Source organism: Tigriopus californicus, chromosome 2 (genome assembly GCF_007210705.1).
Source record: "Tigriopus californicus strain San Diego chromosome 2, Tcal_SD_v2.1, whole genome shotgun sequence".
Taxonomy (NCBI): Eukaryota; Metazoa; Arthropoda; class Copepoda; order Harpacticoida; family Harpacticidae; genus Tigriopus; species Tigriopus californicus.
Genome location: NC_081441.1, coordinates 2267723 through 2283440, shown reverse-complemented (window position 1 = coordinate 2283440; position 15718 = coordinate 2267723). Strand labels below are relative to the sequence as shown.

The window sequence follows — 15718 nt, the reverse complement described above, 5'->3', positions numbered from 1 at the left end:
GCGGACCAACTCTGGGGGTACACTTGCGCCTGAGGTTAGCATAAGCATAAAAATCCTCTGGTTCGTCGGATATATCTCACGTTTAAGTCTAGAGATATGATCACGATGCTAACTCTGTGCAAGTCGATTATTCAACCACATCTTGAAAATGCTTCACCCATTTTGGAGAGACTCTAGTAGCGGTAAGGATGTCCGCAAAGAAAATGCTAGAATAAAGGGTTATCAGGACTTTTAGTCAAAAACTTGTCTAAGTCTGACTTTAAAGATGTAACCGGATCAATAAGGCCTACGTATTCCTACTACGAATATTAGAGGGAAGCAAATTCAGCAATGAAGGAGCCCCAGAAAGAAGAGAGTTGGACTTCATTGTTTTAACTAGCCTGGATTCTCGAGGGCTTGAAGGTGCTCTCAAAACGAACGTTAAGCCTCGACGGTCACTAGAGTTGACCCTAAACCCTGGGTTGGGACAAAGCTCATGGATACTTTTGAAGACGTACACTACCAGATACCTTTCTAACCTGAGCTTTGAATACTGTACAGTCCCAACCTTTCTAACCTCTCTCACCTTTGATATTCCCCCTTTTCAGCAATTCTTTGAATCAACTTTTATTTGTAAATCAGCAATAAGTAGCCCAAAAATCAGGGCAATATTGCATCTTCATAAATGAATAGATTGATTCAGTTGAGTTGAAACTTGCTCAGCTCTTGACGGTGGGGCATCTTCGTTTGGCTACTGATCCCAATCTTGGCCAATGCCCGGTTTGCTGCGGTAAATAGATTTCAGCCCGCCCCCGGAAGTGGGGCTTTTCGAAGAGTTTGAAGCAACAAGCACCCAGATTTGAGACCTGCACATTTCGTCGATGCCTAAAACAAAAGCAAAGTAGATTCCAGCCATATTCATGCTAGATGACTATTAGATCTCATATCGCAATTTTTGAGGGCATTTGATTTGTTTTTCTTTCAACAAGAATACTAATGAACGAACTTCATTACGGAGGGGTCCACTAGAATTAGGACTCGAATCTTCCCCAAATCGTATCTGGCATGCCACAAGTCCGAGTGATTTTTTTGATGGGCGAAATAGCTCAAATATATGAGTCGTGCTTTCAAAAATTGTGTACTTCTGACAACAATCGTGGTCCGCCTTACCTTATGTCGAGTTTAGGATGATTTTTAGGTGTCAGTTTGATCGCCTCTTCGCCATATCGAACTTCGACAAAGCCCGGACATATTTGGTGCAGCGCAGTCTTGACTTCAATCATGAACTTTGACACCTCATCAGGTCCTGTGCTACGAGAAGACACGAGAAAACTCTCGGAAACGATCATGATGACCAAACCCAACCCAAAAAAATTCATTTTAATCTTTTTTTATTTGAAAGATTTGACAAAAGAACCAGTCTCAACTTAGAGATGGGAATGAACTATTTTCTATGAGGTGTGATCCTCATTGAGAATAAATCCCACAGATTGGTGCCTCTAAGAAAAGGACAAGTTTGCGATAGCAATATTCATTTCCTTGTTTATTTCAGAGCATGACCAGATATCTTTAAAATACAACGACACAAATACTCCTTTATCAACAATGGCAGGTGTTTGTTTAAGTGATCTCAACATAGAACTAAAAATGCAACATTAGAGACGTACAGAGAAGCAGAATTAGCATTGGTTCCCGGACTTTTTGAGTCGGTGAATGCCGGTACAGGGTGGCCTGAAATAATAACAATTCATGAAATTGAAACTGTAAGACAAAATCCGATAGCAATGGCAATTCCATACTAAAAAAGTAATTAACGGCACATTCAAAGAAAATTTTTGAGCGTACCGCCATATATGATCTTCATTTTCGATCACAGAAGCCTCCAAACAACATTGAACTCGACCGCATTTGGCACTAAATGACAGCAGGTTCCGTTATACTCACTCGTCATGGCTGTTATACCTTTAGTAATAATAGCTGCATCTTTTTTGATAGTAGGAAAAGGAGCGAAACAATCTAGTAAATCGTGGCAGATGGCCAAGGGTAAAAAACAACACATGAAATTGTAAATTCCATGTTTGATCAATTCGATTTTCAAAATGGCCAAAGAGAAATAACAAGTATTTCTGGCCACTCTGTATGTAAATCTTTTGTCGGTTACTTTTATCCGCTAAGGCTGCGTGATCACGAAAATAACAAAGGACAACAACATTAAATTGATCATATTGATGGTTCCATCTATGATTTTAGAACAATCAATTAACATCTTCAAGTTGAAAAGAAATCAAAATAATCCGGCTGCGATGGCGCTTTTCCCATGGTGCTGTTGTCCCACCATCTAAAGGCAGGATGACACGTTAGTGCTTAAACGTAGTGCCGAAAACCCGCCACTCTTGGTGCTTAAAGGGAAATCTTTGAACACACCAAACTTCAGTTAGTGTGGCACTATTTTCAAATAATAGTGCCAGGCCCAAAACACACATGCTCGAGCAAACTGTCCATCATTGTCAGCCAACATCTCACAGAGTGACTAGCACCAATTAAATAACTGAGTACATGTGACAGTGCAGATAAACAGGATACTACAACTACTACCCAGTCAAACCAGGTGATACATGAAGTCTCTGATATCAAACAGGACTCACCTTGTTAAGGGAGGAGACGTGGTGTAGGGGTTAGCGCAGTTTCCTTGCAGGAGGAAGGTCCCCGGTTCGATTCTCTTCCTTGACCTTGCTCAAGGAGACTTTTAGACGCTAACCACGCACACAGACGGAGAACCAATCTGATACAGACTATGACACTGCCTATCGGAAATAAGTTGGACGATGTGATGGTTAGCTCCGCTAGATAACCCCTCCAACCCTAGCACCCCAAATACAAAAAAAGTCAAATGCATGAATTTGAGCGACATGTTACCAATGCTAGTTCCTCATAAGAGTTTGCAATACCTGACATCCTTAAGCATGTTTTGATAAATTTCACACTTCACCCCACACATAACCAATCTGGTCACATTTTCCTTGGAACTCCAATATCAGTGTCTGTATGTGTTTTTCTTCTCTTTAATCTATAGTTGCATTTTTCTACCTATTATAGTAGATCCATGGTATCTTTCTTGAGCCGAAAAAGTTAAACATGGCGAGTGCCGTGGAGTTTTAAATCTCTGTTTCTATTAAGGGCTGACCAAATCCTTTGTTCAAAAATCGTTGATCTTGGCTTGGAGACCATGACTACATCTTTCACCAACGGTAAAGTCTCTCTTAACGTCTTGTCAGCAGCAGGTCATCAAAAACCGTAACCTTTTCAATGAAAAGCGCTCAGGATTAAAGCTGAGCACTAAGCCTAAGCACCAATGTGTAATCCTGCCTTAAGAATCAAGCTCTTAAGTTATAAAAAGTGGCAGGTTTAATCCAAAGGGGCAAGTAAGGAGGCAATAGGAAGGAAGCAAAAAAAGAAAGCAGGAAGTCTGCTCTCCCTTTTTTTCTCCAGACTAGCCCCCCTGAGGACCCTCATGTCTAAATTAATACATAAATCCAAAAGGAAATGCATTGATATGTCAAATGCATCAATGGTAAAGGTCTAATGCTTAAAAAGTGAAAGCATATGTTAGCTTCACCATTCCTTGATCACACTGCACGACCAAATTCGTGCAAAATGATGCCAGATTTGTAACTTTAAAGGAGCCACTTTTCAAGAAACCAGCCCTATTAACGGTAGATGGCGCTACGTTCGGAAATGGATGACGCCAACTTGAAAGCTCTCATTGTTACGGAAACTGCCGTCTCTCGCTTGAGAACTAGTGGCATATCTGCAAACAGTTTACTCACCAAAGGAATGATCAGAGGCAAAAGGATGAAAGGCTAACAGTCTCCAGCCAATCCCAAAGCAAATTTGCTTGATATTCTACACACGTTTGTTCATGAATTTTAGCGCTTAAAAATTGTTCTTGATCTCGAGATGGTGCTGTCTCCGTTGTGAGATTTTCAAGTCATTCCAATCAATCGCTCTTCATGAATAGGAGTAATGATAACATTTTGTCATTTTGAGACAGAGTGATTAGTTTATTTGGTAGAATTTTTTACAGCAGATGTTAACAAAGTTGCTCTCAGCTACGGACATTGGGGCATCTTTGCTTGGCTATTGATCCCAATCTCGAACAACGGCCAGTTTCCCCAGGCAAATAAAGGTGTCCTCGTCCTCGGAAACGCGGCCTTTCAAAGAGCTTAAAGCAGCACGTGCCTAATATTGAGACAGTCACGTTTCGTCGATACCTGAAACAAAACGAACATGGATTATTGCTAACGTTCTTGTTAATAGCGGAAAAAAGGTCTCGCACCCGGCCTTCTTGTAAATTTAGTCTAATTGAGGACTCTGACGAAGGATTCTTTTCACAGGTCATTTTCAATGGCTTTCGTTTTCTCTAGTAACTTCAGGTGACTCACAGGTCTGTGCTTATTTCAGAATATTTTCGTAAGATACCAGTGATTTACCGCTGTCTTGGGAATTGTAAAAACATCAGAACATTTGAAGTCTATCATAAAGTACGCTCAACGAAAGTGATTAACGAAGCAAATTCTTTGGGCATTTTTTATTTTGAAATGAGCCGAATTTATGCGTCGAAAATATTTGCATAAGAAAACATAGCAATCAATTTGTTGGTGGTTTTGTTAGCGTCCAGGTACAAGCATCCCAGAATTGAAAATAAACCGAATTTTATAATTAAGTTCTTGAAGACAGCCACCAACTCCCTCACTGTTGAAATGAACTAACCAACTTAAGATCTTCGAAAGTCTTCAAGATTCATGTAAAGCCACAACATTTGCCAATGAAAGGCTCTGCTCTCACCTTCTGTGAATGCTGCGATGACTTCTTGCGGGCAGCCTTGTCACTCTTCTACCCGAGCGTAGTTCAATGGACCCGGAACATTCCGTAACCAATCGATCTCGGACTTTAATCATGAAGGTGGCTGCATTTTCTGGTCTTCGGACAATTTCAGAGGACGACGTAACACAGCTCTGCAATGTGATCGCCAAGATCAGGGCCAATCCCATCAACCTCATTTTGAATGCGATTGTTCTCTCAAGGAGGTCTTGGAAACTGATGTGTCTCCTGATGATTTAATGATTCTCACTCATTTCACAATGTGACGAATATCGGGGTAAATTGAGAGGCAGAGCAACTGGGGAATGCCCATCAAGTTTCCAGTGGTGTTTTTTATTGGATCCAAAATTGCAGAATGCTCTAGAGATCTTCTTAAGGCTGATTTAGCGACCTTTGACCCAAGACTACAAATCGTTTTCTTGTTCTCAAGTGGCTCATGCGGACTTCCTTTTTATCGACTATGCGCTCTCATCCAACATTGCTAGTCTTCGCTAGTGGCAATCAAATGGTTAGCGATAGCTATTTTTTCGATAAGAATAATGGAGACTTCTAATGCCGGACATACGAACGTATATCATTCTTGATGAGACGAAATAATAAGGTCAAGACAACGCAAGAAATAGTCGAAAGTTCTACAAGGTCTATTCAGGGCCAAAATGCCACATAGGAATACCAAAGCATTGTGAAGAACGGCTCTCATCAATGTAAGTAACGATTGTGTGCATTGTTTGCCAAGGGTGATGTGTGGCCAACATTCCTCACATAGTTGTTGCTTTGCTTAAGTTTTGGCAAAAGGAGCGAATTCTGTTTTGAGTTCTTGAAGCAGGTGATGGTGATAGTGAGGAGAGTAGAAATTCTCATAGACCTGCGATTCTCGAGCCATATTGAAAGCAAAGCAAAAACCGCTTTACTGTCACTAATACAAGGCCAAAGGCTAGCTCTTGACCTTCGGCTTCGCAATATCACGGGTTGTTCTTTAGAAGATTGGCCGAGACGTAACAAGGATGGAGTCAAGGGCAAGCTGGTGCATTTTTATTTTAGACATGTCCGTGGGATATGTGAGTGTTGCATCCAGTTACTTCAAGGCTTGTCCCTTGGCTTACGAGTACATTGCTGCACTGATTTGCTAATTCAATTTAGATACATTAGCTTGCATTACTAGGAACATTGAAGTATTGAGAGAGAGCCTTCGTATTGGGAGAGGTTAGAAAGGTTGGGACTGTATAGTATTCAAAGCTCAGGTACGAAAGGTACCTGACACTGTACGCCTTCAAAAGCATCCATGAGCTTTGTCCCAACCCAGGATTTAGGGTCAATTCTAGTGACTTAATAGAGGTTTAATGTGCGTTTTGAGAGCACCTTCAAGCCCTCAAGAATCCAGGCCAGTTCGTCGTTGTGCAATTTGCTTAACCTCAAATATTCGCAAGAAATATGCAGATGCTGATCCACTAGCATCCTTTAAGTCAGACTTGGACAAGTATTTGACCAGAATTCCTGATCAAACCTACATTCAAGGACTAGCCCGATCCGCCAACTCTGATTCGGTGGCGGATCACATATTGATTGCATGACTATAAAGTTATGTAAAACAAATACATTTTTCATCTTGAATTAATGGGAATTTCATTTCCCATTAGCGGTAAGGAAGTCCTGAAAATGATATGTCTGCCGCGATAAACTAAAGTGTATTTGCATGTGAAGTTGACTGAATTGATTTGAGATTCAGGATTTTGACGGCGCCAAATATCTTTGGGCAGCTCATCATAAAAGTAGCATAATTTTTTCCAGGACGTCTTCCACCCGTGAAGTAAGAACCTGAATCAAACTAACATCAAAAACAAAAATATGTCGCTTTCACACTTGAATTTATTTGCTCTCTGTCGTTGGACACGCTACTTTGGCGATGGAGCCTAATCGTCGACGGGTTCCCCTTTGTCCAGGTAGATAGAGTTCTCGGGTTCCTCGATAATAGGGCTTGCTGTACATTTCAAAGCAACACGTTCCAACAATCAAATAATCCACATTGCGTCGATGGCTGAAACAACAAATACAGGAGGTTTTAAGGAGATTTGTTACCAAAGGATCGAATAAAGAAAGTTTTGGTATTCGAATAACTGGCTAGGGCAAGGTTAGTCGATTCATTATGATCGGGGCTCTTTAGAAAGTGCAAATGGAATGGACAAAGCAAAAACATACGCACCTTTATTGTTAAGGCATGCAAATGTTTGACAAAAATATCCAGAAGGCAAGCAAAAGGGCAAATATACAGATATCTCCTCAAAAGAGGGGACCTCTTTCCTAATGAATTATTTTGTGGCAGGGCATAGTTATTACTTCAAGTGCGCCGTATGCTCAAAAATCATAAATTGAGCAATGTTATGTTATTAGATGAGTATTTTTTATGCCTTGAACAAAACACTTTGGCGTTTCGCAAGATTTTGTCGTAAAGATTGGCCAGGGAATTATTTTTTTTCTTTGTTGATTCTCGGGTTGTTCATCGAAACAGAGGAATGAAATTCCCTGCAAGTCATGTATTGTCATAGTATATAACATATTTTGTCAGATAAAGTGTTCGAATTTGTCGCCCTAGGATATCCTTGAACGAAAGGCTGGTCTGGAATTATTATAAATTTGTACTAGATTATTGCATCAATTTCTCTGATGAGCTAATAGATGCAAATTTTAAAAATTCCACTGAAATTTTGGCTATTTGTTGGAAAAGAAAAGGAAGCGATCATTTGATGCGCTTCTTTTGGACAGGTCAAAATACGTTTTCATCAAAAGCTTTGGGAATAACTAATTAGTCAATAGCGGGGTCTTTCTTTGCGTGTACTTTATTCAAAGTGAGGCTTGTCCGAGCTCCTCCTCACATGAGAGGGGATGATGAAAATTGAAAACCTTATGGACTTTTTGAAATCCGAACTTGAATAGCCTACATGTGAAAAGAGACTCGGCTATTGAATACGCAGTTTTCTTTTATTGTAACCAGTTTGCAAGGTATGATCAAAGAGGGAGCTAAGCCTAGAGAGTACAATGCCAGCTAGCCAGGCGGACTCATTTTTAAAGCATGTGGGTGACAACTGAATGGCTGATAGGGCATGGTTTCTAATTGTAGATGCGCTGCTTTCAATTGGTTGGAGGTGCCTTGTTTTAGTTACCGATTCAGCTGCAGTAAAAAAGACAACAACAAACAAACTCAATTTTTACCTTTCTCTGGTATGATTTTCATTCAAAAGCCAAATCTGACGTGCAAAAATGTCGTACTTTTCCAGCCTCTCGGAAGCACAGAGGTATGAAACAAAGTTTCTAACCGTGGCGTTTGATTTCTTTGAGAGTGAATATTGTGCCTCTGAAATCCGGTCCTCATAAAAAAAATTCTAGACAATTCAGCAATCAAATTGTTCAGGAAATGTTGGTCGAACATGTCAAACCTCTCGTAGGCAAACCAGACAATTGTCTGATTTAAAACCAAAATGTTGCCATGCCGGAAAAATGGCGATTTTGTCGAGCTGATTTGAAGCTCCTTGTCAAATTAGTAAATCAAAATAAAGTCCCCTTTTCCAACAGGCCAACCTTGCCAAAAAGTATGTTCCCTTTATAGGGTGCCACTAAAATTAGCAACGCTTTGAGGCGTTCCTTTTGGGATATTCTTTTTTGCTTTGAAGTAAAAAAGGTTATTCATACATTACATTATAAAGCCTTTGTCCAAATGCTGAAGACAAAATAAACTTAAGCCTCTGCAACCAAATTTGCAAATTTGCTCTGGACTAACCTTCTTGGTAATTTGGATTGATCCTCGGCGACTAGCTCCAAACGGTTGTCACCCGATCGTCGTAGTTCAGCCGTTCCCGAACAGTCCTGGTTGAAGTCCCTCCTCGTTGTGATGGCAAATTGGAAATCATCACGGAGGTTTAGTTCCAACGCAAATGTAGAACTCTCAATGAGAATGACCAAAATACACAAGAACCCTAACGATCTCATTGTGACGGATTTTTCTTGGCACTCTAGCAAAGTCACACAGAATATGCCTCGACTCAACTTGTCCCTCTTTAAGAAGGTCCAAAGGCAAACAAGTTTCGCACTGATCGGACTGAGGCACTAGCAACAATCTAATGTTGACAACGTCCACTTTTCGTTTTTTTTAAAGTCATGATCGGGGTTGTTCTGAACAAGTTTTCGTCACCCATGCTTGGAGTAATTGAAGAAGTGAAGTTTTATTCTAAGCATTTGTTAACAGGATTCATATTTTGACTAGTGTGTTTCTTGAACTTGGGGAAATCCCGGTTACTCCACAAGCGTAAAAGGGCTCGATTCCGGCAAATGTGCACTGGCTGTCTTCACACAGTGGTTTAAAAGCTGTATCGAGTTTCGAGAGAATTTTTTTTAAGCACGTCTTTATTACGAGATTCAAGTCTCATTAGATATAGACAATTATACATGAGTGCAAGTACAGTATTTTTATGACATCTTTGATAATTGGGGGCCCATTCTGTGTTCGAGGGTCACCATTCGAGGCGAATATCCACTAGATCAGCAGGGTTTTTAGGTTTGGGTGGGTATATTCACAAGTACATCTTGGCATTTTTATTGTGCACAAAATTATAACGAACAACTCCGATTGGATTATTGTAATTCTAGCTCAAATCTAAAACTATCAAGACATTCTTTCCTTTTTGTAGAATGAAACTGAAAAGATGTTTTGCAAATAACAAAAGTATACCAAGATATACATTCTGTTGAAAAAGTAGCATTTAATCTCAGTAGGGGCAGTTAATGAGATCCAATCCTAAAATGTATTCAAGCGCCAATGAAAAGTACTCCTAATTTGATCTCCATTAAATTGCCTAAAGCAGTTCTTAATTTGTTTATTAAATTCATTCATTATGATTTTGCAAGCTAGAAAAATGCTAAAATATGTTTGGGTATTTCCATACAAATCTAATAAGACCTTTTAACCACTGTGTTCAATTATATAATCAATTATGGAGGGACAGGGTTGATGGAAGACTTTTAAGAGAGATAGCCCGTAGAAAATGGATTGAATTAAATTTGGCAAAATGCTATAGTAGCAAAATTGAAAACAGAAATAGTGATCAACCTTCGATGAAACACATATTCCAAGATGAAATGCAATTCAAAGTTTTTTCAAAGGAGGGTTTGTTTGTTTCAAAGTGCCAATTTTTTTATCACTTGTCTTCTTAGAACTGACGTACGTAGACGTCTGGTCGGTAAAATGTCACGAACATTTCATCTTTGGAAACCTTACATTATTCAAAGCACCTCAAATTATTCCATAACACGTTCTGCGTGAAGTCTTGTAAGGATTGTGTAAGTCTTGCTCTTTGTTGTTTGATTTGGAGTGCCAACATTTTTGTCCACAAGCTCATAACACAACGATAATTGCCACCTCTATTCATGCATACAAAAATATATTTTCATAAACGCAACCATCGATTGGTTCGCTTCCCATTCGGTCATAAATGAATGCATCGATGTACTAGATACCTCCATACACACATTTATCTGCATAGAACAAATATCAACAACCATCAACCACCGTCGTAATCTCGTGGTAGAACCTCGAAGTACAATCCATGTATTTTTCTAACTAACCAACGTCCACGCAGCCAGATCTCAAATCTTGGGAAAAGTCCGTCCGCAGTCTGGTTTATGAATGGCTGAATAGAGAGGATAGAGCCGAATATTTAAAAAGACGCCAGGTGGTTGGGTAGATTTATTCCGGCATGCCTTCATTTCCATCACCAACTCAACCAACGGCCACCACTCTGTAGTCCTCTATCCTCCCAGGGTATCCACGGATGGTTGGAGGGGCCTCCTCCGTGGTCGCCCCGTGGACACCCGTCTCAGTTGACACTCCAAAGCTGGTGAAGGAGGAGGGCGAAGAAAAGGAGCCAGAGATTTCAACAGGTGAAATCCTGGCCCCAGTGGTGACCAAGAAACCTAGAAAATAGCTTGGTAGTGCCAAGAACCAAGAACCAAGGTAACAGACCCTGCTGTCTGTGAATGCTAGAGTGTGTATAGGCAATCAACAAGGGGCCTACTACGACCTAATAGAACCATTTAAACACTATAAGTGTAAGTGTGCCGTGTAGGCTTTAAATGGAATCAATGTCACACTATTACCCGTGAACCCGACAAGTTTTGACCACGAATAGCAGTGATGATCATTTTCTTGATTGAATTCTATTCTAGGTGGTTCATCCATGATGTTTTTCCGGTTGTATACCCAAATCTTACGCCAAACCCAAGTGGTGGAGGCCACCATGTCCGTTTTAGGCGGTGTCAGAGCGGCCTCAACCACGGGCATGGTGAGCACACTCCACCACCGACCCGCTACTCATTCGCATCACAATCATCTGGAGGCCCGATCTCATGTTGAGACGCTGCCCGGAAATCACGACGCCAACGAGCTCGTCCACGCTGATCTAGAGGCCATGTTCAAAGAGATCCATGAGGAGCTGGATTTCGAGCTCAAAAGCAATGAGGAGCTCAGGACAGCCTCCGGTCAGCTTGGGATCTCGAAAGACCGATTGCTCGGCTCGTTGGGGCAAATGGCCAAGTATTACTTCGACGGTCAGGGCAAGGCCGTCCGACCTGTCATTGCCATGACGCTAGGTACGACCTTTTATAGTAAAGAGTGCTAATCATGTCAGGTCGGTAGCTAATGGTGCCCTTGAATTTGTCTACATAGGTCATGCCTACAACCATCACCAATGTATGAACCAAGAAGAGAAGACTGAGACAGCCAATCGACAACGGAAGGTGGCCATCATCTCAGAGATGATCCACACCGCCAGTTTGGTTCATGACGACATTTTGGATCATGCCGAGACCAGGCGAGGCAAACTGGCCGTCAACCAGAAATGGGATGCCACCAGAAGTGTCCTCTGCGGAGACTACGTCCTGGCCATTGGTGCTAAAGTTCTTGCTCAACTGCGAAATGAAGAGGTCCTGAAAGTCCTGGCTCAAGTGCTAGCCGATCTGGTTCACGGTAAGAGCTGTGTTTTTGTGTTTTGCATGTCCTTTGTTTACTAGGTTTCAGTGAGATGGAAATTAATTGCGCCGAAATATTCCATTCGGGCTTACCGAAACCTTGCCAAGTTTCAAAATTTTTACGTATTTGATGTCAATTCCAGGAGAGTTTCAGCAGCTTCAAAACAAGGAGAACGAGACAGAGCGGTTCAATTTGTACCTGAATAAGACCTTCAATAAGACCGCTTCGTTGATCGCCTACACCTGTAAAGCTAATGCCATTCTGGCCAAGGCCTCGCCCGACCTTGTGGAAGAAGCCTTTAAGTACGGCAAAAACGTCGGTATCGCCTTCCAACTAGTCGACGACTTACTGGACTTTGAATCCTCGTCACAACTTCTCGGTATGGAAATATTTCTTAACAACAGAAATAACCCTTGGTTTTTTGTTCCAACACATTAACATCAATTGCTCATCTATGGCCTCTTGTCACTTTCTAGGCAAGCCCGCTGCTGCAGACTTAAAGCTTGGTCTAGCTACGGCCCCGGTTCTCTTCGCTTCCACCGAATTTCCCGAACTGGAGACGCTGATAAAGCGCCGGTTCTCGCAATCTCGAGATGTAGAGCGGGCTTTCGAGTTTGTGCAAAAATCCAAGGGTCTCCTCCAAACCCGAGACTTGGCCAAACAACACTGTGATGCCGCCGTCCAGGCCATTGAGCCTTTAGTTGAATCTCCATACAAATCTGCCCTCATCAACCTAACCGATAAGGTGTTGATCAGACAGAAGTGAATAATTGAAAGCAATTCGAAGGATATCCATTAAGATTATAGTTTTCTGTCAAGAGTAGTGAACATCGACCCACAAGAAGAGACTCTTTTCATATTTTTCATTGTTAAAGCCACCTTTATTTGTTTTATCGATTGGAATAAATCCATATGAATTGCCCTCACGAGGATTTAATGGGCTCCATTGGAGTGATGCCGCTTTTCAGAGCCATCTCTCTCATGGAGGTAATGAGTTGCTCTGGGTAATCGATGGCTCCATTGCCAGACCGGATTCGTTGGGTAGATTCGCGCTCTAAATCCCCGGGAACCTAAACGAATTTGATATCAGATAATCAGCAATTCAACGCTTTTCCCAACCCCTATTAACTCGGGGTCGTACTAGACAAATGTCTTTTATGGCATCAAAAATTGATTATGATGAGTAAGCGAAATTGTAAAGGGAATTAATGGAAATGATAACGAAATTATGTAAAGGCTGAGCCCACCTTGACTGGTAGGTCTGGATCTATGGACTCCATCTGACGGATGTGGTCTAATAATGCTTGCAAACGATCTTCAAAACCCGGAGCGAAACAACTAGGATCCAAAGCCATGAAGCATTGTCCAAAGTTCTTCTCGTCCGTGTAAGAGATGTTCGTTAGAGGCATCCATTTGGCCATGAACGGGCCGTAGCCAGAGCCAGAGAGGACCCCTGAAAAAAAAAAGTACATTTAACGTCATGAGCCAAAATCCTCGTAAAACTCGTTGGCCGCAAAACGCAACCTTAGAAAGTCAACAATGTTGTTCCAAGATGATTTTCGTATAGTCTCACCGCAAAATATATCCACCATCATTCCGAGACCGAATCCTTTGTAACCCGAATTGTCCTCGACCCCGCCCAATGGCATTAGTTTGGGTTGGCCACGGACAGCCTCTTCTGGATCAGTTGTCGATTTTCCATCGCTAAAATTAAATTGACAAGTACCACTGGCATTTCCCAAAGACCGTAGAAAGCTAACTTTTTAGCTTACCTATCCACCGCCCACCCTTCAGGAATAGATTTACCCTGGCGACGAAAGAGCTCAATTTTACCCGCAGCCTTGCACGTGGTGGCCATGTCCAGAGAAAAGGAATCCTCCCCGGAACCTGTGCTAAACTTTTAGTCTTACTCACATTCGAAAAACCTCGCATATCCTTCATGATTTAAAAATATGGTTTCACCTGGGGCTGCACAAGCAATGGGATTGGAGCCCAAAGTTGGTTCCTTGGCCCGAGTTGGGACCATAAGAGGATGAGAGTTGGTGAAGGCCATTCCTAGGAGGCGCTCCTTCATGGCCATCTCAGAATAATGGGAGGCAACGCCAAAGTGGTTCGAGCGCTTGGCACTCACCCAACCGATGCCCGTGGCCTTGGCCTTTTTGATGGCCAGGTTCATAGCAAACTCTCCAACCTAATTCAGGGTATTTTTTAATGATGGTTTTTCTAATAGGATAAGCAATACATCATTGAACCAAAGTGGTCCTTACCACGACACCTAGAGATGAATCACCGTCCACCCAAGCAGTGGATACAGTTTCCTGTAGGATCTTCGGTTGTCCGTTGGCTTTGGTGAAGCCGGACTGAACCTCTTTCATGTATATAAGGACCCTAAATTGTGGCAAACAAATTCTTTTTTAACATCAATCCCGCATCAAACAAGGCAAGAATCTTCTCCCTACATGACCTGGGTTCAAAACCCGTTGCAGGAAGTAACATCAATATTGAAGCTGGTATTTCTGAATACAAACAGCGAAGATAGTTAAAGAAGTGCAAACCTGTTGAGTCCATGGCTTTTATGACCCTTGACATCTGCCGTGATCAGAAGATTTGAGACCATTTCCGCTACCTTTTCTTCGCATCCCACGCTGGTCATGCAATCACGGGCAAATCTCCGAGATTCGGATTCTTTCACCCACACCATCGTTCATGGAAATTAAACACTAGATTTAATTACTAAATGTCACCAATAATGCTTGTCGACTGTTTTCATAACAGACTATTTCATGTTCGCTCAAGATTTCTTTCAAGTACGAGAGAATAGACAAACAAGATAGTGTGGTTACGTAATGATCTTTATTGGAAACACTATGGACCTCGAAAAGCCTGTGGATGGGATCAGAAAGACGTACTTCGGTCAATGAAATTGATTCTTTTGATCTATTCACTCAAAACAATCATCAAGAGCAAGCTCTAAATGCTTCCAAATAATTTGATTAGACACAAAAGCTTTGGCACAAAAGACGAAATTTGACATGTCGAATAAAACTACAGAATAAACGACAAAAGGTCTCTAGAGGACATTGTCAATCACTTATTCATTGATCAAAAATTAACTTCATAATTGTTAATCCGCTAGTTGTGATAGAAAATATAATATAACAGAAGTTATAGTGACCATAGTCCGTTTTGCAATCTCCTGCCTCAGAGAGTCCAGGTTGGCCCCTTCATTGTTTGATTTACATCCCTCAAATATTCATAGAGAGTGTGTGTGTCGAATATATTTGCATTAAAAACACATGTATTCAGCTATAGAGTATGCCGGTGTTGATCCGGTTGGGTCTTTTAAATCACACTCGGATAAGTTTTTGATAACCTTCCGTACACGGCTAACCAGGTCCGCGTATTTTCCGCGAAATTGTTGTAATAAAAAACATTGCCAATGGCGGAAAAAGTCATCTTTAAAAAAAGCTAAACGGTGACAGTTTATTTTGCTTTGAGACTTTTGCTTCTTTTTTGGTGTGTCATAATTGATTTTAGATTGGTTTCTATATTCAAAGTTCGTCAGCAATGAAAGTATAAGGATAAAAAAAATTCTTTCAGACCATTTAAGAAAGATTAGACCGTTTTCAAGTCTTGACGAAATTGGAGGTATGAGTCGTGAATTCATCGCAAGTTAATGATTATTTTGGATCGTTTTAGTGTGATGCAACTAAAGAGCGGCCTCAAATTTTGACTATTTATTTTCTAAAGTATTTTTTTGTCAAAAAAAAAAAAATCAACAACAGATGTAAGCCGACATAGCAGTGACCTTTAAGTTACGATCGAAATTTTAATCTTTTTTTT

The 15718-nt window shown here is 41.1% G+C and overlaps 3 protein-coding genes and 2 long non-coding RNA genes across 8 annotated transcripts in view; 1 reads left to right on the top strand and 4 right to left on the bottom strand.

Annotated features, from left to right (window-relative positions):
• Window positions 1-12797, top strand: part of LOC131892744 (all trans-polyprenyl-diphosphate synthase PDSS1-like) — an 81554-nt gene extending 68757 nt beyond the window's left edge. For 2 of the 4 annotated variants that reach the window (XM_059242578.1, XM_059242577.1), the window contains 4 exons: window positions 11074-11496; window positions 11573-11872; window positions 12018-12254; window positions 12352-12797. In XM_059242578.1, the coding sequence (XP_059098561.1) occupies window positions 11074-11496; window positions 11573-11872; window positions 12018-12254; window positions 12352-12641 (1250 nt within the window). In that variant the 3' untranslated portion in view covers window positions 12642-12797. Of the gene's footprint in view, window positions 1-10648; window positions 10957-11073; window positions 11497-11572; window positions 11873-12017; window positions 12255-12351 lie in introns of those variants that run through there. The other 2 variants (XM_059242580.1, XM_059242579.1) reach the window with 2 other exon arrangements.
• On the bottom strand, window positions 591-1706 carry LOC131892758 (uncharacterized). Its single transcript, XR_009374609.1, has 2 exons — window positions 1150-1706; window positions 591-864 (listed from the first exon to the last, which is right to left on the bottom strand). It is a non-coding gene; the product is annotated as an uncharacterized LOC131892758 (long non-coding RNA).
• Window positions 4012-5518, bottom strand: LOC131892757 (uncharacterized). Its single transcript, XR_009374608.1, has 2 exons — window positions 4825-5518; window positions 4012-4250 (listed from the first exon to the last, which is right to left on the bottom strand). It is a non-coding gene; the product is annotated as an uncharacterized LOC131892757 (long non-coding RNA).
• Window positions 6709-9003, bottom strand: LOC131892755 (uncharacterized). The gene is made up of 2 exons (XM_059242594.1): window positions 8633-9003; window positions 6709-6895 (listed from the first exon to the last, which is right to left on the bottom strand). The coding sequence occupies exons 1-2, from the start codon at window positions 8839-8841 to the stop codon at window positions 6727-6729; spliced, it is 378 nt and encodes a 125-aa protein (XP_059098577.1). The 5' UTR covers window positions 8842-9003; the 3' UTR covers window positions 6709-6726.
• Window positions 12695-14725, bottom strand: LOC131892746 (uncharacterized oxidoreductase YjmC-like). The gene is made up of 7 exons (XM_059242581.1): window positions 14431-14725; window positions 14143-14263; window positions 13838-14066; window positions 13648-13762; window positions 13449-13579; window positions 13123-13328; window positions 12695-12945 (listed from the first exon to the last, which is right to left on the bottom strand). Exons 1-7 carry the CDS (start codon window positions 14574-14576, stop codon window positions 12799-12801), a joined length of 1095 nt encoding a protein of 364 aa, XP_059098564.1. The 5' UTR covers window positions 14577-14725; the 3' UTR covers window positions 12695-12798.
• Window positions 14726-15718: the final 993 nt, after the last annotated feature.